This window comes from Fringilla coelebs (assembly GCF_963513975.1).
Source record: "Fringilla coelebs genome assembly, chromosome: 1".
Classification (NCBI taxonomy): Eukaryota; Metazoa; Chordata; class Aves; order Passeriformes; family Fringillidae; genus Fringilla; species Fringilla coelebs.
The window spans coordinates 124,398,930-124,417,804 of record NC_140028.1 but is presented as its reverse complement, the minus strand read 5'-3'; the positions used below and the strand labels follow the sequence as shown (position 1 = coordinate 124,417,804).

Here is an 18,875-nt window from a genome sequence, read left to right as displayed (position 1 = left end):
TATTAAGGCAATAAAGATGCATTGAAGGAAACATACATGCAAAGAGCATTGCCCAGATACAATAATGTTTTTTCTGCTCCAGACACACTTTAAATGCTAATTGCCAATCTTGAAACGTAGAGTGCTTTAAATGGTAATGGCCTCACTAGATTTTTTGCAAGGAAGGAAAACTATTACAGACATCGAGCTTCTGGAAACTTGAGTAATATCCTGAAAGGAACAGCTTGCCTTTTGGGGCTTGGGATGGAATGCACTTTTACTCTGGGTTAAAAAGGCATTATAAATTTCTTATTGTTCTTGGTCCTAATACTGTAGAAATGGGATCTTTTAGCCATGTCCTACCGGGTAACAGAAATGTGATTCCAAACCCCTCAGAGCAGCACATCTGCCCAGGAGGATTGCTGGGTCTGTGTCACCAATTCACATGTCCCAGCCACACAATCACATATGTGACACAGGAACCACCTTACCTTTCCCTGCATGTAGACTGTCAAGAGGCTCCAAAGATAAATTCTGCACAGTTTGAAAAAAATTTCAAAAGAGCTGTATGAAGTTGCATCTTCACAGTGCATATTAGCTAAAGTGCTGCTTCAGAGCTGAAATGCGGCCACAGTGTTCTGTTCATTTCTTTCTCCATTCTAAAACTATACAGACTGATAGAGCAATAATGACCAGGCAATTTTTACTTGCACAGAAGGAAAAAAAGACTTCTTTTTGTAACAGAGAAAGCACAAGCATCTCAGTGGGCTATCCGTTTCAACAATGCTTTTCATTCCTCTAGGCCTCTGCTTCTACTTTAAAAATGTGACAAAAAAATAATTACCACTGCTGGCTGTTTGATGAATTATATGGAGTGTGCTTTTACTAAAAATCTAATTCCTTAGAATCACAGTTCCACATCACACATTTAAAAGAGTTGTTCTATTTGGAACCTTTTACTGCTGATCTGCTGATTTCAACAGACTGGTGTACCATGGAGGTGACATAATCCTCTAGCAAGACAAGTGTGCACAGCTGAGGTATCATAAACTGAGGTGGCATTTCCAAAATCATCGCAGTTGGTTTTGGTTTGAAATGAGCCTAGATTAAGTGATTTTTTTGCAACTTCTTCAGGAAATAGATATTAACCTTTAGCTGAAGTAAGTAATTTGATTTCAAATTAAGTCAAAGGAAACAGAAATATATATTCTCAAGTGGGCTTTCACTTTCATGTGAAATACAAGTCTCTAGCATAAGATACACATTCAAAGTATATGAAAAAAAAATTAAAAGGAAGAGAAGATAGAAAAAGCTGGACTTCTCTCCTTGAAAAAGAAGTTGAACTACCAAACGTACAGTTCTCTCTCTTCAGCTTATGAAGTCACCTCATAGAAGGTGGTTCTATAACAAGTAGGAAGCCAAACAGTGTACAAGAGATCTATTTCAAACCTTTTCTCAGGCAAAACTCCAGTAAGATTTTCAAACTCTTCGGAAGAATTAGCTTCTTCTCTTCCACACTAACTAACTAACTACAAAAAGATTCACTTTAGAACTTGGATAACTCACATTTTACTTTATGTTCTGTAACACCTTAAAAAATACAAGTGTTATGCACCATTTCATTGGTTTTCAGCAGCACACTTGAAAAAGTATGTCAAATGAACTGTTTCCCTGCATAGTGAATTGGATGCTTTCGTACTCACATCTTCACTCAGATGAAAAGGATTTTTTTCTTTTTGTGTTAAGAATTGGAACACAGCCTAGAGGGCAGCAATAGCCAAGGATACGAATGTGTGAAGACGGCTGATTTTTTGAATGGCCAACCCATGCTAATTTATAACAAACTTTCTTCTCCCACTTCACCACATTTTCTACTGTTTTACTGAAAAGGCATGTTGCAAGTTGCAAACTTGCTTTTGTACAAGCAGATCCAGAACTTTTTCCTTAATCTGTGCACTCAGGAAAAACCCAGGCACTGCATAGAATTTCATAGGAAAAAAGATGAAATTCTACACAGGACACCCATACATCTAACTAATGCATATCTAGAGAGCCTCTAGAATGCCAATGTATTATGTAAATCCTCAAAGTAGGAAAATACGCAATACTTAAAAAAATTGTTAACCTTGTGCTGCTCACTTTCCCAACCATAAAATGACAAACAAGGAAAATAGAGGAATAGTTTCTTTTTCATTCTGTACTGGGGAGCTTGCCCGGTCTTTTCATGGTGGGAGCCTGAGAGAAGATGAATAGTGCTGAGAGGAGATGGAATTAGCACCTGAATTTTGGCATAAAAATTTTGTCATCATATTGTCATCTCATGCTTTCATTACCATGTATCTCATGATATTTAAGATACATCGTGTCTGGATTCAGGAAAAAAAAAAATTACTTTTGTACTTTATCAAGGTCTTATTCATAACAGTCAGGCTTTTCTCTCCCAGCATCCTGCAGGGAAAAAAAAAACAATTACCAGATATTTAGAGAAAACCTAGAAGAATCATGGCAAGCATACTGTTGAACCCAGACGATGGAGCTGAATTCCTCACCTACAGCAACAAGCCATGTCCTACCCTTCACTACATTGTATTCCCACTCCAGACCACATCCTACAGCAGCTAGAAAGAGTCAAAAATCCACAGCCAATCACTTTTGTCTGACATCCAACCTATTGGCAGATTTGTTACTACCATTATTCTTAATTATCTCTGACATTTAAAATACTTAGAAAATCCATTCACCCGTAAATGTCTTTAGAATATTCAGAAATTAAAACTAAGCAAAAACTCTCTAGTGGATTTCCTCTTATTTCCATCTTCTGAGCTCTTCAGGTTACAAAGAATTTTCAGAAAAACAATTATTATCTCACCACATGTATAGTAAACTAGGAAGAGGCTTTAGTTATCTGCATATGCCACAAAAAAAATAATGGACTAAATGAGTCAACCTCACCTTATATCAGGACATTATTCTTGCCACTACACAAGAAATCAGTCTTTCAGACAACAGGAACTTGTTATTAACAATAACAACCTGAAAACAATACAAGCAGGCTCCTATAACTTTATGGGACCCTAGACATTTCATATCAGGAAGCTTCATTGCAGCTGATGTAGTTTTCAGGTGAACTTTCTCAAGAAAATGTATGTTTTAATATGGAAATGAATGGCAACATCTTGATTTGCTAAGATTGACTTTGGTCTTCCACAAATTCAGTGTCCACTCAAAAAAATTAAAAGGCACATAGTAAAGGAACACCTCTTCTTGTGAAAACATAAGAAAATGATAAAAGACATGCTAAAAAAACAAGAATATAAAAATAAAAAAAATATGTCGTTTATTTACAGTCAACTTGAATGGCAATGAATGAGTCATAACCACCTGAACCATGTACTTGTCTTCAATTCATGTTGTATTGTCTTCAGGTATTAGACTAGAATCAATAAGAAGATGGAATAGAAAATATGACAACCAACTATGACAATAGCTTTTGCTATTTTTGTGAGGCTAGTAAGGACATCATTTTAGTATCCTGCTCTCACAAACCCCTTTAAAAAATAAGAAAAAACTGACTGACAGAACAGCAAAAAAAAATGTTTTCTGTACAATTCACAAGAAGAGAATATTTGTCTCTTAATGATCATGTATCAATTCCCTTTGCAATCAACACAAGCTGTGACAAGAAAAAGAGCAGAGCCTCCTCCAGTCACTTGACAGTTCCCAACATTTTCTATTTTTCACTGGGGTGAAATTAAATTTGTTTCATTTTGGATAATCAATATTGCACTGAATTTCTAGTTAGGTAAACAACAATATTTTCCCACATGAAAAAATAACCCTAAAAATACCACCACCAACCCTACTCTCTCCCCCCATTGGCATGTAAAAGAGCATCACAATTTGCTGTATTTCTAGAGGAATACAGATTTTCCTGAAAAGCAAACCTCATAAGAAAAGTCAGACATCATTTTTTTATAATGAAGTTCCCATAAATCCAAATCCCTGTAAATAAAAAATTACTTCAATATAGTACCAATTGCTAATATAACATCTACATAACAAGTCCATGCTAATATACTGAGTTCAGACAAGTACATTATAAAACACAGATGAAAGAGGCACTTCAAAGGCAGGAATGGATCAGATAAATACAGACAGTAGTACAATATTTCAATACACCCTCCAAAAATTATCAGTAAATATAGATGGTGAAGAGACTTTGAGCCTCTGAGCTGTGTTTTCCTCTAACAAGGTTAAACTCATCTCCTCATACAACAACCAACACAGTATTGCACTAGGGTCCAGTAACACATAGGATTATTATTACTACGCAATACATATATAATTATCAGAAAGAACAGGACTGGGCTTTACTGTTGCACATTCCAGTTGCTTTAATGGCATCAATCTTGAGACACTACCTGTGCCTATTTATCCACTCTGGCTCCTTATAAAACAATGAGTTACCTGCCTGTGCACTACTGACTCAGAAAATTGTCTGCCCTCTCTCAAGTCTCCACTTAATCCCAGAGATTCTCAGCTAGCACATCTGTTTTATGTCCTATTCCGTGGTTGAACTGACCCCTATGACTACTGAGTTGAATGGTTAAGAAAGAAATGCAACGCAACCTTGTTTTTAACATGGTTTATTTCAGTGATCTTATGCACACAGTCTCCATACATGATTTTTTTTTCAGGACTGATTGGGTTGTGAACTGCAGCATGGTGTAGGAAAGAGCAGCCAGAAACTTCTGAAGTCAGTTCTGCTGCTGAAGGAACTGTAACAAAAGACGCTCACTGGGAGAAGAGGCAGAAGCAAGGTAAGCCATGGCTAAGAGAAACACCCCTCTAAAAGAAGTTCTTTAAAACAGAAGTTGAAAAACTCACAAAACTTTCAATTATTTGAAGTCTTAGAAAGAAAAATTTCTCAACATCCTCAGCTGAAACATATTGCCACAGTCTGCAGCATGGTCTTTTGAAGGACAACACTGGCATTAGTTTTCAGGATTTCTTTCTTTGTCCTCTGACCCTTCAGAAGCTGGACTTGGCCAAAAGGTCAGTCTTGTGAGGTGGGAGAATCTGAGAAGCTTGGAGTCTATTGCTCCACAATACACCTGGTGTAGAAGGCTCATTTCTCATGCACTATAAATAAATTCAGAATTATTAAGAGACACACCATTAACTCGAAATTTTATGTAGCAGCTGGGGAATCTGCTGAGGATATACTCATCAGCTGAGGTCTACTTTATGACCTCAGATGTAACTCAAACCATCAGCTCATATTGGCTCGGCCCTTCGCTGACAGGGACCATGTCACGTATCCCGCAGGGCGGCTGGAAGCCACCAGCGGACAATGGGGCGAGCGGCTGACACCGGCCAGCGGGGCCCAGGCAGAACAATGCAGCTGCTGCGGAGGTTGGCCCTGCTGAAGGAAACTCACTTCTCCCAGGTTGTCTGAGGGGAGGGACGCTGAAGCAATGGAAATTCCCCAGCAGTAAAGGAGAACAAAAGAAGAGGTGTTGGAAACTGCTGTTAAGAAGAGACAGCTTCTTCCAGGGCCTGACAAAGGAGAGGAGATTCCCCCAGCTGACAGAAACACACTCTGTTCTGCAGGATGTGATCCTCCAGGAAGTGTAGATTAAAAACTACTCCCTTACAGAGCACCAGAGCCTTGCAACCCCCCACTATTCCCCACTGGAGCACAGGGTTGAGCACACAGCTGTTGCCAAGGGACGTGCTCAGGCCCGGAGTGGCCCTGGATCTAGCAGAGCCCCCCACACCAGAGCTGGGCATCAGACACCCGCAGCCAGGACCTGGGCTCTGCACCAGCACCAGTATTTCTGCATGGATCTGGAATTCTCTAGATTTCTCCCCTGTGATTAAAAGGTGTGGCTGCTGAAGAAATCAGTTTACAGAGCTTCCAAATTCCTTACTGCGGTTGTTATTTGTCTGCAACAGGAGTATCCCTGAGGCCAGTGTGCAGGGAGGGTGTGCTGGGGCTCAGCGCTGCTCTGGGACCACCAAATCCCCCTTACTTGCAAGACTAACTCTACAAGGTCCCTGCACCTGGAGAGGAAACTTGAGGAGTAATCCATATATGCTAGATTAAAATACCTGGTAAAAATCCTTCAAACCCACACACACCCTTCCCTAAAAAAAAGTTTTAAAGTAAAACCTGTGATTTTACTGCATACTTTTTTTAGTAGTACAGCCATAATGGGTGTTTTTACTGAAACAAAGGGAAAAGTTACGTTGATTTATAAATTCATTAAAATGCCACGACAAAGAGCAAGGTCTAAGTAGACCCATTGACTGCCATGGCTTTTGGATCAGACCCAGAAGAATGCTGGAATAAGTGGTGAAGCATTTTATTTTCTAACCTTTCAGTGGCTACTGCAAACAATGGAAAATACAAGTACATACTTAGAATAACTCTATCCTTTGCAAAATGAGATCACACCTAAAAATACTTCCTTTTGTTGCTGTATAACTTCAGTTTAGGATAATAGCTATTACACGCATATAGTGAAAAGGAAAAAAATATCTCCTCAAACGCCGGCTAAAAATTTTATATTGCAAAGTAGGGTTTCTCCTACAGAAGAAACTTTCAAATCTGTAGTGATTCAAGACAATTTATGAAATAGTAGAATGAAAAATCTAGTTATTCATGGACAACATGAAAAAAGGTAGTAAAAATGCCAGGGGATTGAGTTACCAAATTACTGCTTGCAGCCAGGAAAAGCTACATGATGATGATAATTCTTAGTATCAAAATTATATCAAGTTCTAAGAAACAACTAAAAAATGTATCTAAATTTTAGTTTTTCAGTTTGAAACAATCACAGCTAGCCCACACAGCTTGAACTTTCTGGGATATACATGTGCTATTAATTTTTAACTTTGCTGTAGGATCCAAGCCTGAATCACCAGGCCCTGTGACTTTCTAGCGCAAAGGTGTGTTTTGTCTGCTTGTACCAGCAACTTTCCCAGTGCCCTTTCTTCTCAATTTGCAAAGATATTTTTCCTGACTTTTCAAAACCATCTCCTTGAATTTCCTCAGCAACTTCCAGTGCAGCTGACTTTCGCAGCTGTGTTGATGTGCTACAGATTTCACCATTCTTTGACCAGAGAAGTGTTGGTTAAACTAAAATCTCCACTTCAAGTGATTTTCTACAATTTTTCATCAGTTCCCTTCTAAGTAGCACAGATCTAAAAGTAAAAAATATTTCTGTAACCTGAAGAAGAGTAAATTAACATTTATTGAATAGCTCAGCACTGACCTTCTTAAGAGAAGAGTAGCATTTTCTTACAGCTTCTTCAACTCCATTACATATAGAATTGCCTTGTTTTTATTTCTAAAACACCTATTAATTCCAAAGTATTCCATCAAAACAAAAACAGAGAAGAGCAAATGCAAAGTTGCTGCAGAAACAGAAATAAATCCCCTGCTTTAGAGAATGCAGAGATGGCCCTGTTTCCTTCTCTGCCAGTGGGAATTTTACCACTGACTCCAGAGAAAGCACGGCCAAGCTAGTGATTTTCTAACACTTGAAGGCAATTATTTTTATTTTAAAACACAGGAATAGCCTCCTGCTCTTATGCAGTTCTTAGCCTGAGGCTGTAGCTCTGCCAGCACTGTTAATGTCATTGTTTGTGAAGCGTATTCCCAGTCTCTGTACACCCACGCAGGGCTCCCAGCTCCTGGCCGCAATGTCCCCCTCGACACATTGTTCCAGCTCCCCCTGCTTCCTCACCTCCCGCCCCGTCCCCCAGCATTGTTATCCCTTTACACCCACCCTGCATTGTTCTCACACCCGCCTGCCATCCCCACCTGGGAGGGACCCTTCCTCTCTCCCACTCCTCACAGCAGCTCAGGCTCCTTTCTTACCTACTTCCATATATTCCACTGACCTGCTGGCAGCAGAGCATTTTCCCTTTCTGAAAGCACATTACATAAAGTACCATTACTACTTCCCACAGCTTTTGCAAGCTGTGGGCACTCAGCTTTGAGAAGTCCAGTCCAAACCCTCATAAAGGACAAAAATAATTTTATTTCATTACTACAGACTTTAGGTCAGGCCCAGAGCTAGGATTGATAGAAAGTATTATTGCATTTTCAGATATAGTATAAAAGGCTAGAGCTGATATTTGTTTTCACTAGGGAACAGAAATATATAATGAGACAGACATATATGGACAGAAATGGCTGACATGATTTATACAGGCTCCATTATTTTGGCCATCTTGCTTTTTGCTGCTCTCTAGTTTATACACCCACCAGATTCTTTTGAAATAGTTATCTGCACTTTGCTGGATTTTTCATACAGGTATATACGGATAATGAACTCAATTTTTTATGTACTATTTTTTTCCTTACTTTTTTCCATGATATTTCACTTTCTCTGTTGAACTGCTTTCAAAATGATACTCTGTCCTTTCACAACATCGTGTTTACTGTATAGAGTACGATGCATTAACTGATTCCCATGCTAAAAATTTATCTTCGCTAACCCTTGGGAAGAAGAGTAGCTACATATGCTTAGAGTAGATCAAGTATAAAACAAAAATGAATAACTCACTTCATTAGTAGATATTAATGTATTTTGTATGTTCAAACACAAAAAACTTTTAAGTCTTACCATGGCTCATGCGATGAAAGCAGTAGTACGCAAAGTCCACTCCCAGAAGTGTCAAATACCATGTCCATGGAGAGTCCCAAGGCAGTTCAAAGAGTCTGTAGTTATTCCATACGTATATGTAACTAATTAACTCAATACTTCTGAATAAAACACTGAAATAGAGATCCAGAAATTTTTATCAGTAATTTTGTCAGTTTTAATTTCACAACCTTTTATATATTTACAATATACCAGCTGGAAATCTTTTTACAACACCACAATAAAACCACTCTCCAAGTTCTTCAACCTCTGTCAAGTGACACTACTATTGACTTCAGTGGAACCTTTGCTTAGTGTCTACAAGGTTTCTAAAACCAACTCCCATCCACTCACCACCTATGTTGTGGCATTAGGTATACTCAAAGGCTGAAGCACTCCTGCGTTCTGCAGGCATTATGGTGCTCCTTTCCTGTTTTCCCCAAACTGGAAGAAACTCATACTTCATAACTAGTAAGTCAGAAGGGATTGAAGAGTAGCAGCAACTATGCCAAAACACTAAAGTATAACATTAAAATACCTTCACTGCTTCCATTACAAGAAAGATCATGGAAGGGAGCAGGACTTCTGGGAGCAGTGAAATGTTTGATCTGCTCATCATATTGCTTCACTTCAAAAGAGGATAAAAGCAGCAGGAGGAGAAAATGACCAGCGCCTTTGAAAAGAAGGGGAAGGGCAATTGGATTCTGAGAAAGGGAAAGAAAAAAATAATGAACTTGCAAAGGCAAGGAAAGCCCCCAGACAGCTCTCACTGCTGCAGAGTCCCTAGCCTAGCATAGGCTCAGCACTGAGACCAGGAGAAGGAGAAAGAAAGTAGCTCTAGAATGGGCAGGCCAAACCTAGTAGTAACTCTCCACAGCTGCTTAGGCTAATACAAATTTGAGTTGCCACGGTTGCACCCTCCTCTCAGCACCCTACTACCTTATTTCAACAACTGGGCCCTGAGCTACCTCCAAACAAATTACTTTGATTTTGCTAGATGAGATTTTGGGTGAATTAGGAAGCATTAAACCCAGGTTTGAATGGTGAGAGGCTGTAGGCACTGGGATGGCCCAGGTGACAATTAGCTGAGGTAGCTGCGAAATGGTGCCACAGATGCAGATGGATATATATTAAAACTGGCCATTTTGTAGAAGAAACCAGTCCACAGCAGGATTTGTAGCAGATTCCTCACACTGTCTCCTACTACTCTCCTCTGTTGTGTTGCTGAAAATGTAGTGAAACAGTGGTAAACTGAATTAAATCAGCCTCTGAAAAGCAGAAAATGGAAAAAAAAAGAGAAGTAGGGGAAAGATACTAATCATGGAAAAGTCAGAAATATCCTTTTTTTATATATCAATGGCTGACATTCACCTCAGTTTAGGGCCTAAGAGTAAGAAATAAGGTAACACACACACAAAATATGGTTCTCAGATGTTATGCTGCTGATATTCTGTGAAGGGGAGGTGGAAGAATTATCAGCAACACCTTTGTACAAAGTCATGCAAGACTTTAAAAACCTATAAAACATATTCATAGCTGAAGAAAGACTCTGGGATACAAATTCAGGGAGCTTCTAAAGAACACTGCAGATAGCACACCTGTAGACACTACTTAAATAGAAGTGGAAACAAACTGCACATATGTGTTTCAGCCATACAAAATCCCACCCAAAGGACAGACCAACATCTCTATTTCGCCTTAGTCTCATCTAGAACTTCACCTTACACTGAAATCAGCTGAAAGATTCCCTGTGCATCTCTGTCACATTTGCTCACTCTTGCCTCAAGTACCACTTCTCAGAGATACTTCTTTCAATACCGTCCCTTTTTTCTCTAATTTTTTTTTTCAGCTAGATTACTTTTGATATAGTATACATCATGGCTAGAATCTGCAAAACCAAAAAAGGATATATACTCCTTCCCCTTTAAAGACTTTTTTCACACATCTGGAAAACATCCCTGAAAACAATCTGGCCATGCCCTGTCCTTTTGGGCAGCTGCACTGAAACAGAAGGGAAGCTCAGCAAACATAGTTGCTTCAGCTTGCAAGCCATCCCCGGTGCTATAGCTGAGCTTTTTGCTTTATACTTTTTACTCAGGGCTTTTATACACCTGGCATTAGCACCTCTGCCCATAAGTGTTTTAAATAAAGCTAGAAGAAAACACCTTGAGTTTCTGTGGTGCTAGTTTCACTATAAATGAAGAAAAAAAGGCATCTTTTAAAAATCCCAACCTTCCCATAAGAGCCTACAAGCATAATAGTATCACATCCACCATTTTATCCTGAGAGCTGAAGCACTGCAAGCAGTTGCGGCTCAGAAGAAAAGAACTAATATTTTTCCACAGCCAGGTATACATCTTACCTACAACTCATTCTCAGCTTTACTATAATCATACAAGTTTTTCTCTTGAATAAAACCAAGACACAACAAACCCCATGAAATTTCATTTCATTTTAGCAGCTTGACCATGAAGAATTTATCTTGACTAGGAAGAACAGGTGTATCTACCACTTCAAAAACAACTTGGCTGTACCCAGAAGGTGGACCATACACCCCTGGAACATGTTTAACTTTCATAAGAGCTGTGTTCTATAAATATTTTTAAAGAAGATTATATGTGTCCAAGCAGATTTTTGCAATTCACCTCATGAGGAATCTGTAAAGTTCAGTATAAATTCTCAATCCATTTCACAACAGGTCAGAAGGGAGCTGATATTATTCAAACACAAAGAAATGGGCATTTCTTAACATTTTTTCAATGACCAGGAAATTTAAAACACCTCTTGCAACACAGAGTATCAGTTATTATTAGGTACTGTTTTCTTACTTTATTCTTCTGCTTTTATTAACATATAATGCCTTTGCAGTACATCCAAAGATATGTGACCTGGAACATTTCCTCCATTTTTGATCAGGTTTCAGTATTTCACCCTCGAGTCTTTTTTTTTTTTCCACAGGCTGAGGCCAAAGTGTAAACCTTGAGCTAACCCTGCAACACATTTTTCATATATGCAATTTGCTCTGCATTCTTTCCTTCATGCTTGAATCACAACTCTACAGCACATAACATTAGCTGATTACTGTAATTAATTTAGAGTAATCCATCATATTACCAGGCAGTGCTGGAGAAAGAAGGGTTGCTTAACTAAGTATTTTTTTTTTAATTTACAGTGTGATAGGAAAGACCAGAGCTTGCATTCAATTACAATTGCTAAAGTTCACTTGGAGTTTTAAAGGTTTATATTCCCCTTTTTTTCCCCTCAAGTTCCTTTTTCACTTCTTGAAAATACTAGGAGAACTTAAGAAAACTTTTTCCTCATTTAAACGTTGTAACCCTAAATGTGATAGAACTGGACAGGTAAGGCTTTTGTCATCTAGTCCAATCCTCTGCATAAAGAGTAATAAATCCTAAAACAGCAGACTGTATAGAAAGCTTTATTATATACATTACATAGATTTATCTTCTTGGATTTTGAACACTGCTGCTGAAAATTTTCTTACTATGTGCAAAGCATACTTAGGTAACTGCTATGACCTTGAGAGTTCTTGTCTCCTTGTTTCTAGAGATCATACATACTTTAATAAATGGCAATAATATTTCTTTTTAATAAAACATTTCCCCCTTCACCTTCCACTGGGTCAGATTATCACTTCCTCTAATTAAAAAAGTCCAAGAAGGAAATTCTGGAGATGAACTCTCCGTGTGGAAATGAAGATCTACTTATTCTAGATCCCTATGGGATAATGAAGGAGGGAAAAGGTGGAAGAAATTCAATTAGAAGAAAAGGCAGCTGCCCATCTCAAAGAATACAAGGTCCTGTTTTTCTTCCTCCAGCAATAGAGCCTGAAACCACATCTTTAGGAAACATCTTCCATGCTGCCCAGGACAGTCACCAAAAATGAAAAGGGTCAGAGACATGAACTGTTGTCTCTTTTCCAAGCATGGAGGAAGATCTGTGTACCAAAAGTTAACAGCCCAAGGAAACTGCCTGAGCTCTCACCACTATCGCAGTCACCACCTCACATCACACTGGGAACTGACCTGGTGCCCCTAAGCTAAAAACACAACCCTACAGCTGGACCTACAAAAGCTGTGCTCTCAAGGGCTGTAGCAGACTTGCATCCTTGGAGGTCAGGCACAGAGGGAAGCATGTTAAGACACCCTGGTCACAAGGTTATATTATCATTAAAAATAGTGAGATATTACTACTACAGTTTCCCTGGGTTAAATAAATTCTGTTTTCCTAGCCAGATTCAAACAATATAAATGTAAAGTTTCAAAATGTTGAACAAAGGCAGTTTCTCAATAATTTGAAGTTATTCAGACCATTTATGTAACAGCAGGATACATGAATAATTAAATGCTCTGTAAGGTTTTATTTCCGAATGGAAATCATAAAGATTTCCATTTCCAAGGATATTCATAGAGCTTTCTTTTCCAGAAGAAACACTGGCTCCAGCCACAATTGAAATAAACATTTTGATAACATGATTTCAGTAAAGAGAAGTAGGGGGAAGGAGGTAGAGAAGCCTTGAGAAAAGATCCATTTGTAAAACAAAGCAAATCTGCTGCAACTGAAATCCCCTTTTATTTCCTGTACAGGTGCCAGGTCTTGAACAGACACCCAATTTATTACCTTGTCAGCTGACTTATTAGGGTTGACACAAATCGAGCTGAAATATGCCTGACACACTGCAGTCAAGGCTTTTTTCACGCTTTAGCACAAAGCCAAACTTTCCACAAGGTGGAGGGAAAGGGAGAGGGAGCTGTGGGAGTTCTATTCCCTGTTTTCTATCATCAAGATGAATATGATCTCCTCTCCCATTCTTAATATGCAAAACCCAAGGCTAAAGAATAATTCACCAAAATGATACAGCTGGGAAATTATTATCAAGCTTTGGAAAACCCTTGATTACAGGAAATAGCACCTACATTTTGAGAAAATGTTCCCACCAGACACAAAAGCTGAATCAAAGCCTCTCCTCTTCCTCAGTATGGCTTTCTTCTCCAGCATTTTAGCCTAAACAATACAAACCTCCAGTCTTCCTCAAGGACAAAGGAAAATATCAAATTCAAATTGAAGTAAAAGGGAGGTGACTCAGGTATCCCTACTACTTGTATTTTACACAGTACTGCACAATATTTTGCCTGACAGAGCTGCCCTTTCATTCACCTAACCTATTCTGTTGCACTTCACTTTTTATCCCCTAATTTATGACATTAATATTAATTTACAGTAGTGGGTGGCATAAAACGTGAAACAACACGCGTTGGAAGAAACAACAGAGTTACACTTTTTTGTAATTAAGTCCTAGTCTTCCTACACAATTCAACTGGTTTATCTTTGCTCATAAATAAGTAAATATTTAATTGCATCAGTTAAAAATACAACAGAAATATTTTCATGAGAAATTCCACTGCCTTCAGTGATATAATCCACAGTAGCAACTCATTATGCCCTAAGTTTATGAAAGGTCTTCAGATACTTTTAATTACACGGTATCTTTAAAAGCCAAAAAAGCCTAGTTTAAACCTTCAGTACAACTGAGCTTCTGGCACTGTAGCTTATTCCTCTTCTTTTATGAGAATGGAGGTTGTATTTTTTTTATACCTATTTATACCTGCCCAGCACTGGGGGCAGTAAATTATATTCTTGTATCTTCAGAATACACCAGACTGGAATATTCTACAATGTCATCTCCTACAAGGCAACGCTCCTGATTTTTCAATTTTTGTACAAGTATCCCACATGAGTTTAATACAAATGCTTGAACAGGACCTTTTGCCAATTGAGAGTCTGATTTTGATCTGTCCTACTTGGTTGTTCCTGAAATGAGCAAATCTGCATTATAGTTTAAGTTCAGTTGGGAACTAACCTATAATATTCTCAAAGGTCACATACAAACAAGTGATGAGAAAAGGGTATTCTATTCAATTCAGGTTGTTCTAGATAAATTCAGAAAAACCAAAGGAACTAGTAAGAGTTCCTATGGTCTATAAAAATACGGTGAAATAGCTTCAGTGAAACATCATAGCACATCAAATGATGAAATAAGGAAAAATATTTACATGAGAATTTATTTTGAACTCCTTTGGTCATACTTCTGAATGTTTTAAAAGATAGTTTGTTTTTCTCCATGATACACAGTAGTGAAAGTCTATTCTCTTCAGATCTGTAACACTGGTTTACAGAATCATTAAGAGACACTTTCCCCAATTTTCCTAACTTACAAGTGTTGACCCAAAAAACTAGATTGGCCAGCTCTAAAAATGCTACCACTGTGCTCCATCTAGTGGAGTCCTGATTTAAGATTAATTCATTGTTCAGCAGAGATGTCTTCAGTCAGAAGGGTACTCTATACCCAAGCAATTTCTTTGAGTTTTTTTTCAAAATGTGTGAAAATGACAATTTAGATTAATGAAAATACAAAAACATGGAATAAAAAATCTACACAACGTTTAATGGATTTGAGAAACCAGTATATTTTGTAAGCTACAGAGACTACCGAGCTTAATACCATATTTTCAAAAAGGGTAAATTCAGTTCACAGTACCTTCACAGAAGAGCACAAGTATATTTGAACATGTACCCTGACAGTTTCTCTTTGCTTCTAAAGACATGGCAGGTGTCAAGCTGGGCTCTGACATTAGGACTGGGCAATCACCAAGCAGCTTACTGGCCCCACTGTACAGAAAAAGACCATGACACAATACTAAGGATGTAGAAAAGTATGCATTCTGTATAAGAGGTGACAACCTAAAAGAGTAATTGGATCCCTAACAGGTTTATGTGAAATACAGCAATCTGCAGAACATTATAGAACATACAGACTACCAGTTGTTTCAGTCAATTAGTTTGAGAATATCCCAGCTCTCCCAAATCCTTCCTTGTAATGCAAGGTAGCTTTTATTTCATTTCATTAAAAACTCCAGAGATTAAATTCTGACTCAGATCTTTCCTAAGTCATCACTAAAAAGTCACACTGTCTCACTGGTATTCCTGTGTTCTGCCAGCAGCTATGCCCTCATGTGCTCTCCAGCCTGATTCAAACAAATGGAACCAGAGTACCAAAATTCTACAATTTAAACCTCTGAAGATAAGGCTGCTGGTATGCCTAGGAAGAGTGCAGATGGTAAAAGGGGATTAGGGAGGTAGTGATGAGCATGAGAGAGCAGGCAGGAAGCACTAGCATCTTTACTGGGCATAGCTGGATTTGGATTTATTGGAAGACGTGAAATGATTTACACCAAAATTATAAACTGCATTAAAGTTATACAGTAAGAACATGGGATAATCAATCCACACAGGAGTAACTAATTTTCTAACTTAGTCCCAATTGGTTCATCAATGCAAACCAGATTAGGAAAAAAAACCAAAAAACAATCTAATTAGATTAAACAAAAACCATTCAGGTAAAACAATCACTACCATGAATTTAATTGAACTGATTTTGAAAATCCCCTTCCAGAGTCAGGCTTATGTCCTGAAAATCCTATCAGATCCTGATGCACTCCCTTACTGAAATTGTTTATCTTCCTCTGACTGCTTTACCTACAGAAGATTAGTGAGTTAATTCAAAACCTGTTCCTTTGACAGAGCTGTGAGGGCTGTGACCTTTGGCAAAATGTGGGAACAATCAACAGTGTATATGGGAGAGTGAAGCCAGGAGGGTGCTCTTGTGAAATATGTAACTACCTAGGGCTACTTGGAGAGTGCAAAGAATAGGTAGGCGAACAGATTCTGTCTTTTCAGATCTGTTACTTATTAAAAATTATATTTTTGGACACATCTATTGACAGTGCTTTAAACTGCCATAACTAGCTGCTGCAGGCATGATTGTGACTGCAGGCTCTGTAGAGACTGAGCCTAAAGCCTGACAGCTCTTGGCTGTCCCTTTTCCATTCCCAGACAATTTTCTTGTCTCTCTGCCTAAAGCAAACACTGTTTTGCTCAGAGAGTGAACTAAAATAACTCCACTTGGGATCAGATAAGCACCTGAACCAACACAAGAGAAAGAGAGGACTATGTAAGTGAGTACAAGAAAGACAGAAGTGCAGTAGCCAGAAGTTCAGTTGGTTTAAGGGCACGGCATGGCACAGCAGCTCCACTTCCCATTTAACCAGGTTAAGTGACTACCTTTCCAGTTTGGCCCCATCTGCTCATCACTGCCCTAAGTGTGGTGGTTACTAGCCCTCAGACCTGCCACCATAATTGCATGCATAGCTGCTCCCTGACCTGGCTCTGTCAAAATGAATGCAGCTGAGCTTAAACACCTCTTTTATAGTTCTTGGGGGGGCTTTTGTTTCTGCTTTTAGTGAGATCACTTTGTCAGGACCAGGTTAGGGAGCAATTAAATGTGCAGTTATGTTGGCAGATCTAAGGGGGCAGCTGGACCAGAAGCAACACATCTGACCATGCTCTAAACAAACATCTGTCCAAAGTCTTAGTCAACCAGATGTGGACAAAAAATGTACCTAATAAGTCTTGAAGTGAAAATATAATTTACGAGAAACTGCATGTATCAAATTTTCTTCTAAGAAATGCAATCAGTAATTTATGAGATTATAAATTTCTATAGTCACATACAATGTATCTAATAGATACTTCAGGAAACCAGCACATACTTCAAATGGTTAAATCCATGCAGACAACTTTTTTCTCTTTTGTCAAGACACTCCTAGCTCCACAACATTGTGAATAACTTGCACCAACTTGAAGCAAGTGTATTCTAATCAGCTCTGCATTTTGTTCCTCTTAAAAACTGAAAACCTTTGGTTTCAGATTGCAATTTTATATATGTTATAGAGCAGGTAACTCAGTAACGCTACAAAAGCATTGAGTGTTTCTTGCTCTTCTCCAATCCCATTTCTTGTTCTAGCACAAGATTGTGCACAGACACAGTAAGAACTGATGCAGGTTAATGTGATGGGGGAGGTGGTGGACCTGCTTCCCAAGCCACTTCACCACAAATGCTGATGCTGGCCAGAGAGGAGTGAAAGTACAGAGGGAGGAATGAGCAACCAGAAGTATCAGTCAACCAAAGATGCTTCATTTGGGAGCATTGCTAGTCTAAAATGTACATGAAACTGCCTCTTCAATCCAGCTTCTGAACAAATATTATTTCAAATCCAGATGATGTACAAAACTGGATACATTCGTCTACAGCAGAAAGAGGATTGTTACTCCTTTGCTTTAATTATTGCTGATGTGTAGATTCTCAACATACTTACTAATGAACTAATCAAAAAGCATTTACTCATTCCATTCTCATGTTCAACAATTCAGAGAACAGCAACCTCCTCTGATTCAAAAATCAAGCTAAATAATGTATACAGACTGTAATATTCTCTTTAGAAATAGAGAAGTTCATTGCAGACTTGACTGACCAAACTGTGTCAGACATTATATACATACACACAAGTACAGACACACATATATATACACTGTATGACTGTGTTGCAGAGCAGAACACTAAAAATTGGCAATTGAGCATGACCATAAAGAACAAATACTTTCCCAACTAGTTTGAAAACATACCTACCTCAGTTATCCCCAAACACTTTTTGACTTGATTTATGTTCTGCTGCTTTAAAAGAAGAAATGGGTCAATATGAAATAATGCACATACTTGTAAAATGGATATTCATACCCAAAATAAACTTACTCTTGGGAGAATATTTTTAAAGCAGCATTTAAAGTCTCTTGGCAATGGTTAGCTAAAAAAGTTAGTTATTTATTTATTTAGAATAAAAGTTCTCAGAATTTTTTTACTAACATTTAGGATCCTCAGAATAAACTTAGTAATATAAGTTTCTCCCAAATTAATTTTCATTCCAAACAACATTTAGTATTTATACCTGCAGAGGAAAGCATAGTATGCATTAATGTAGAGAAAATTATATTTAATAAATGTATGGGCTTTACAGGAGATTATATGTATGCACAAGCCATTCAACTTACTGCATGCTGTTGAGTCTAATAAGCCTAAAAACAAAAACATAACCTTGTCTGATTAGACTTTTTCTCTTGCACCTACATTTTCATCATTTGGCATACAAGTATGAACAATTTATGATTTGCACTTTCTCAACAGAAAGCTGAAGTATAAAACACTAAAGAAATACTGTTTGCCCTCAAGACATCCAATAGTTCTGTTATACAGACTGTGAAATGGAAAAAATACTTAGAGGCTGACTATGGTTAGTGACTCCTAATTTTTTCATTAAATGTAAAGAC

At 38.2% G+C, this 18,875-nt stretch overlaps 1 protein-coding gene across 1 annotated transcript in view; it reads right to left on the bottom strand.

Moving 5' to 3' along the window:
* AGMO (alkylglycerol monooxygenase) overlaps positions 1–18,875 on the bottom strand; it is a 187,809-nt gene that overhangs the window by 159,045 nt on the left and 9,889 nt on the right. The window contains exon 3 of the mRNA XM_084206708.1: positions 8,619–8,770. Coding sequence (XP_084062834.1) covers positions 8,619–8,770 — 152 coding nt within the window. The remainder of the gene's footprint in view (positions 1–8,618; positions 8,771–18,875) is intronic.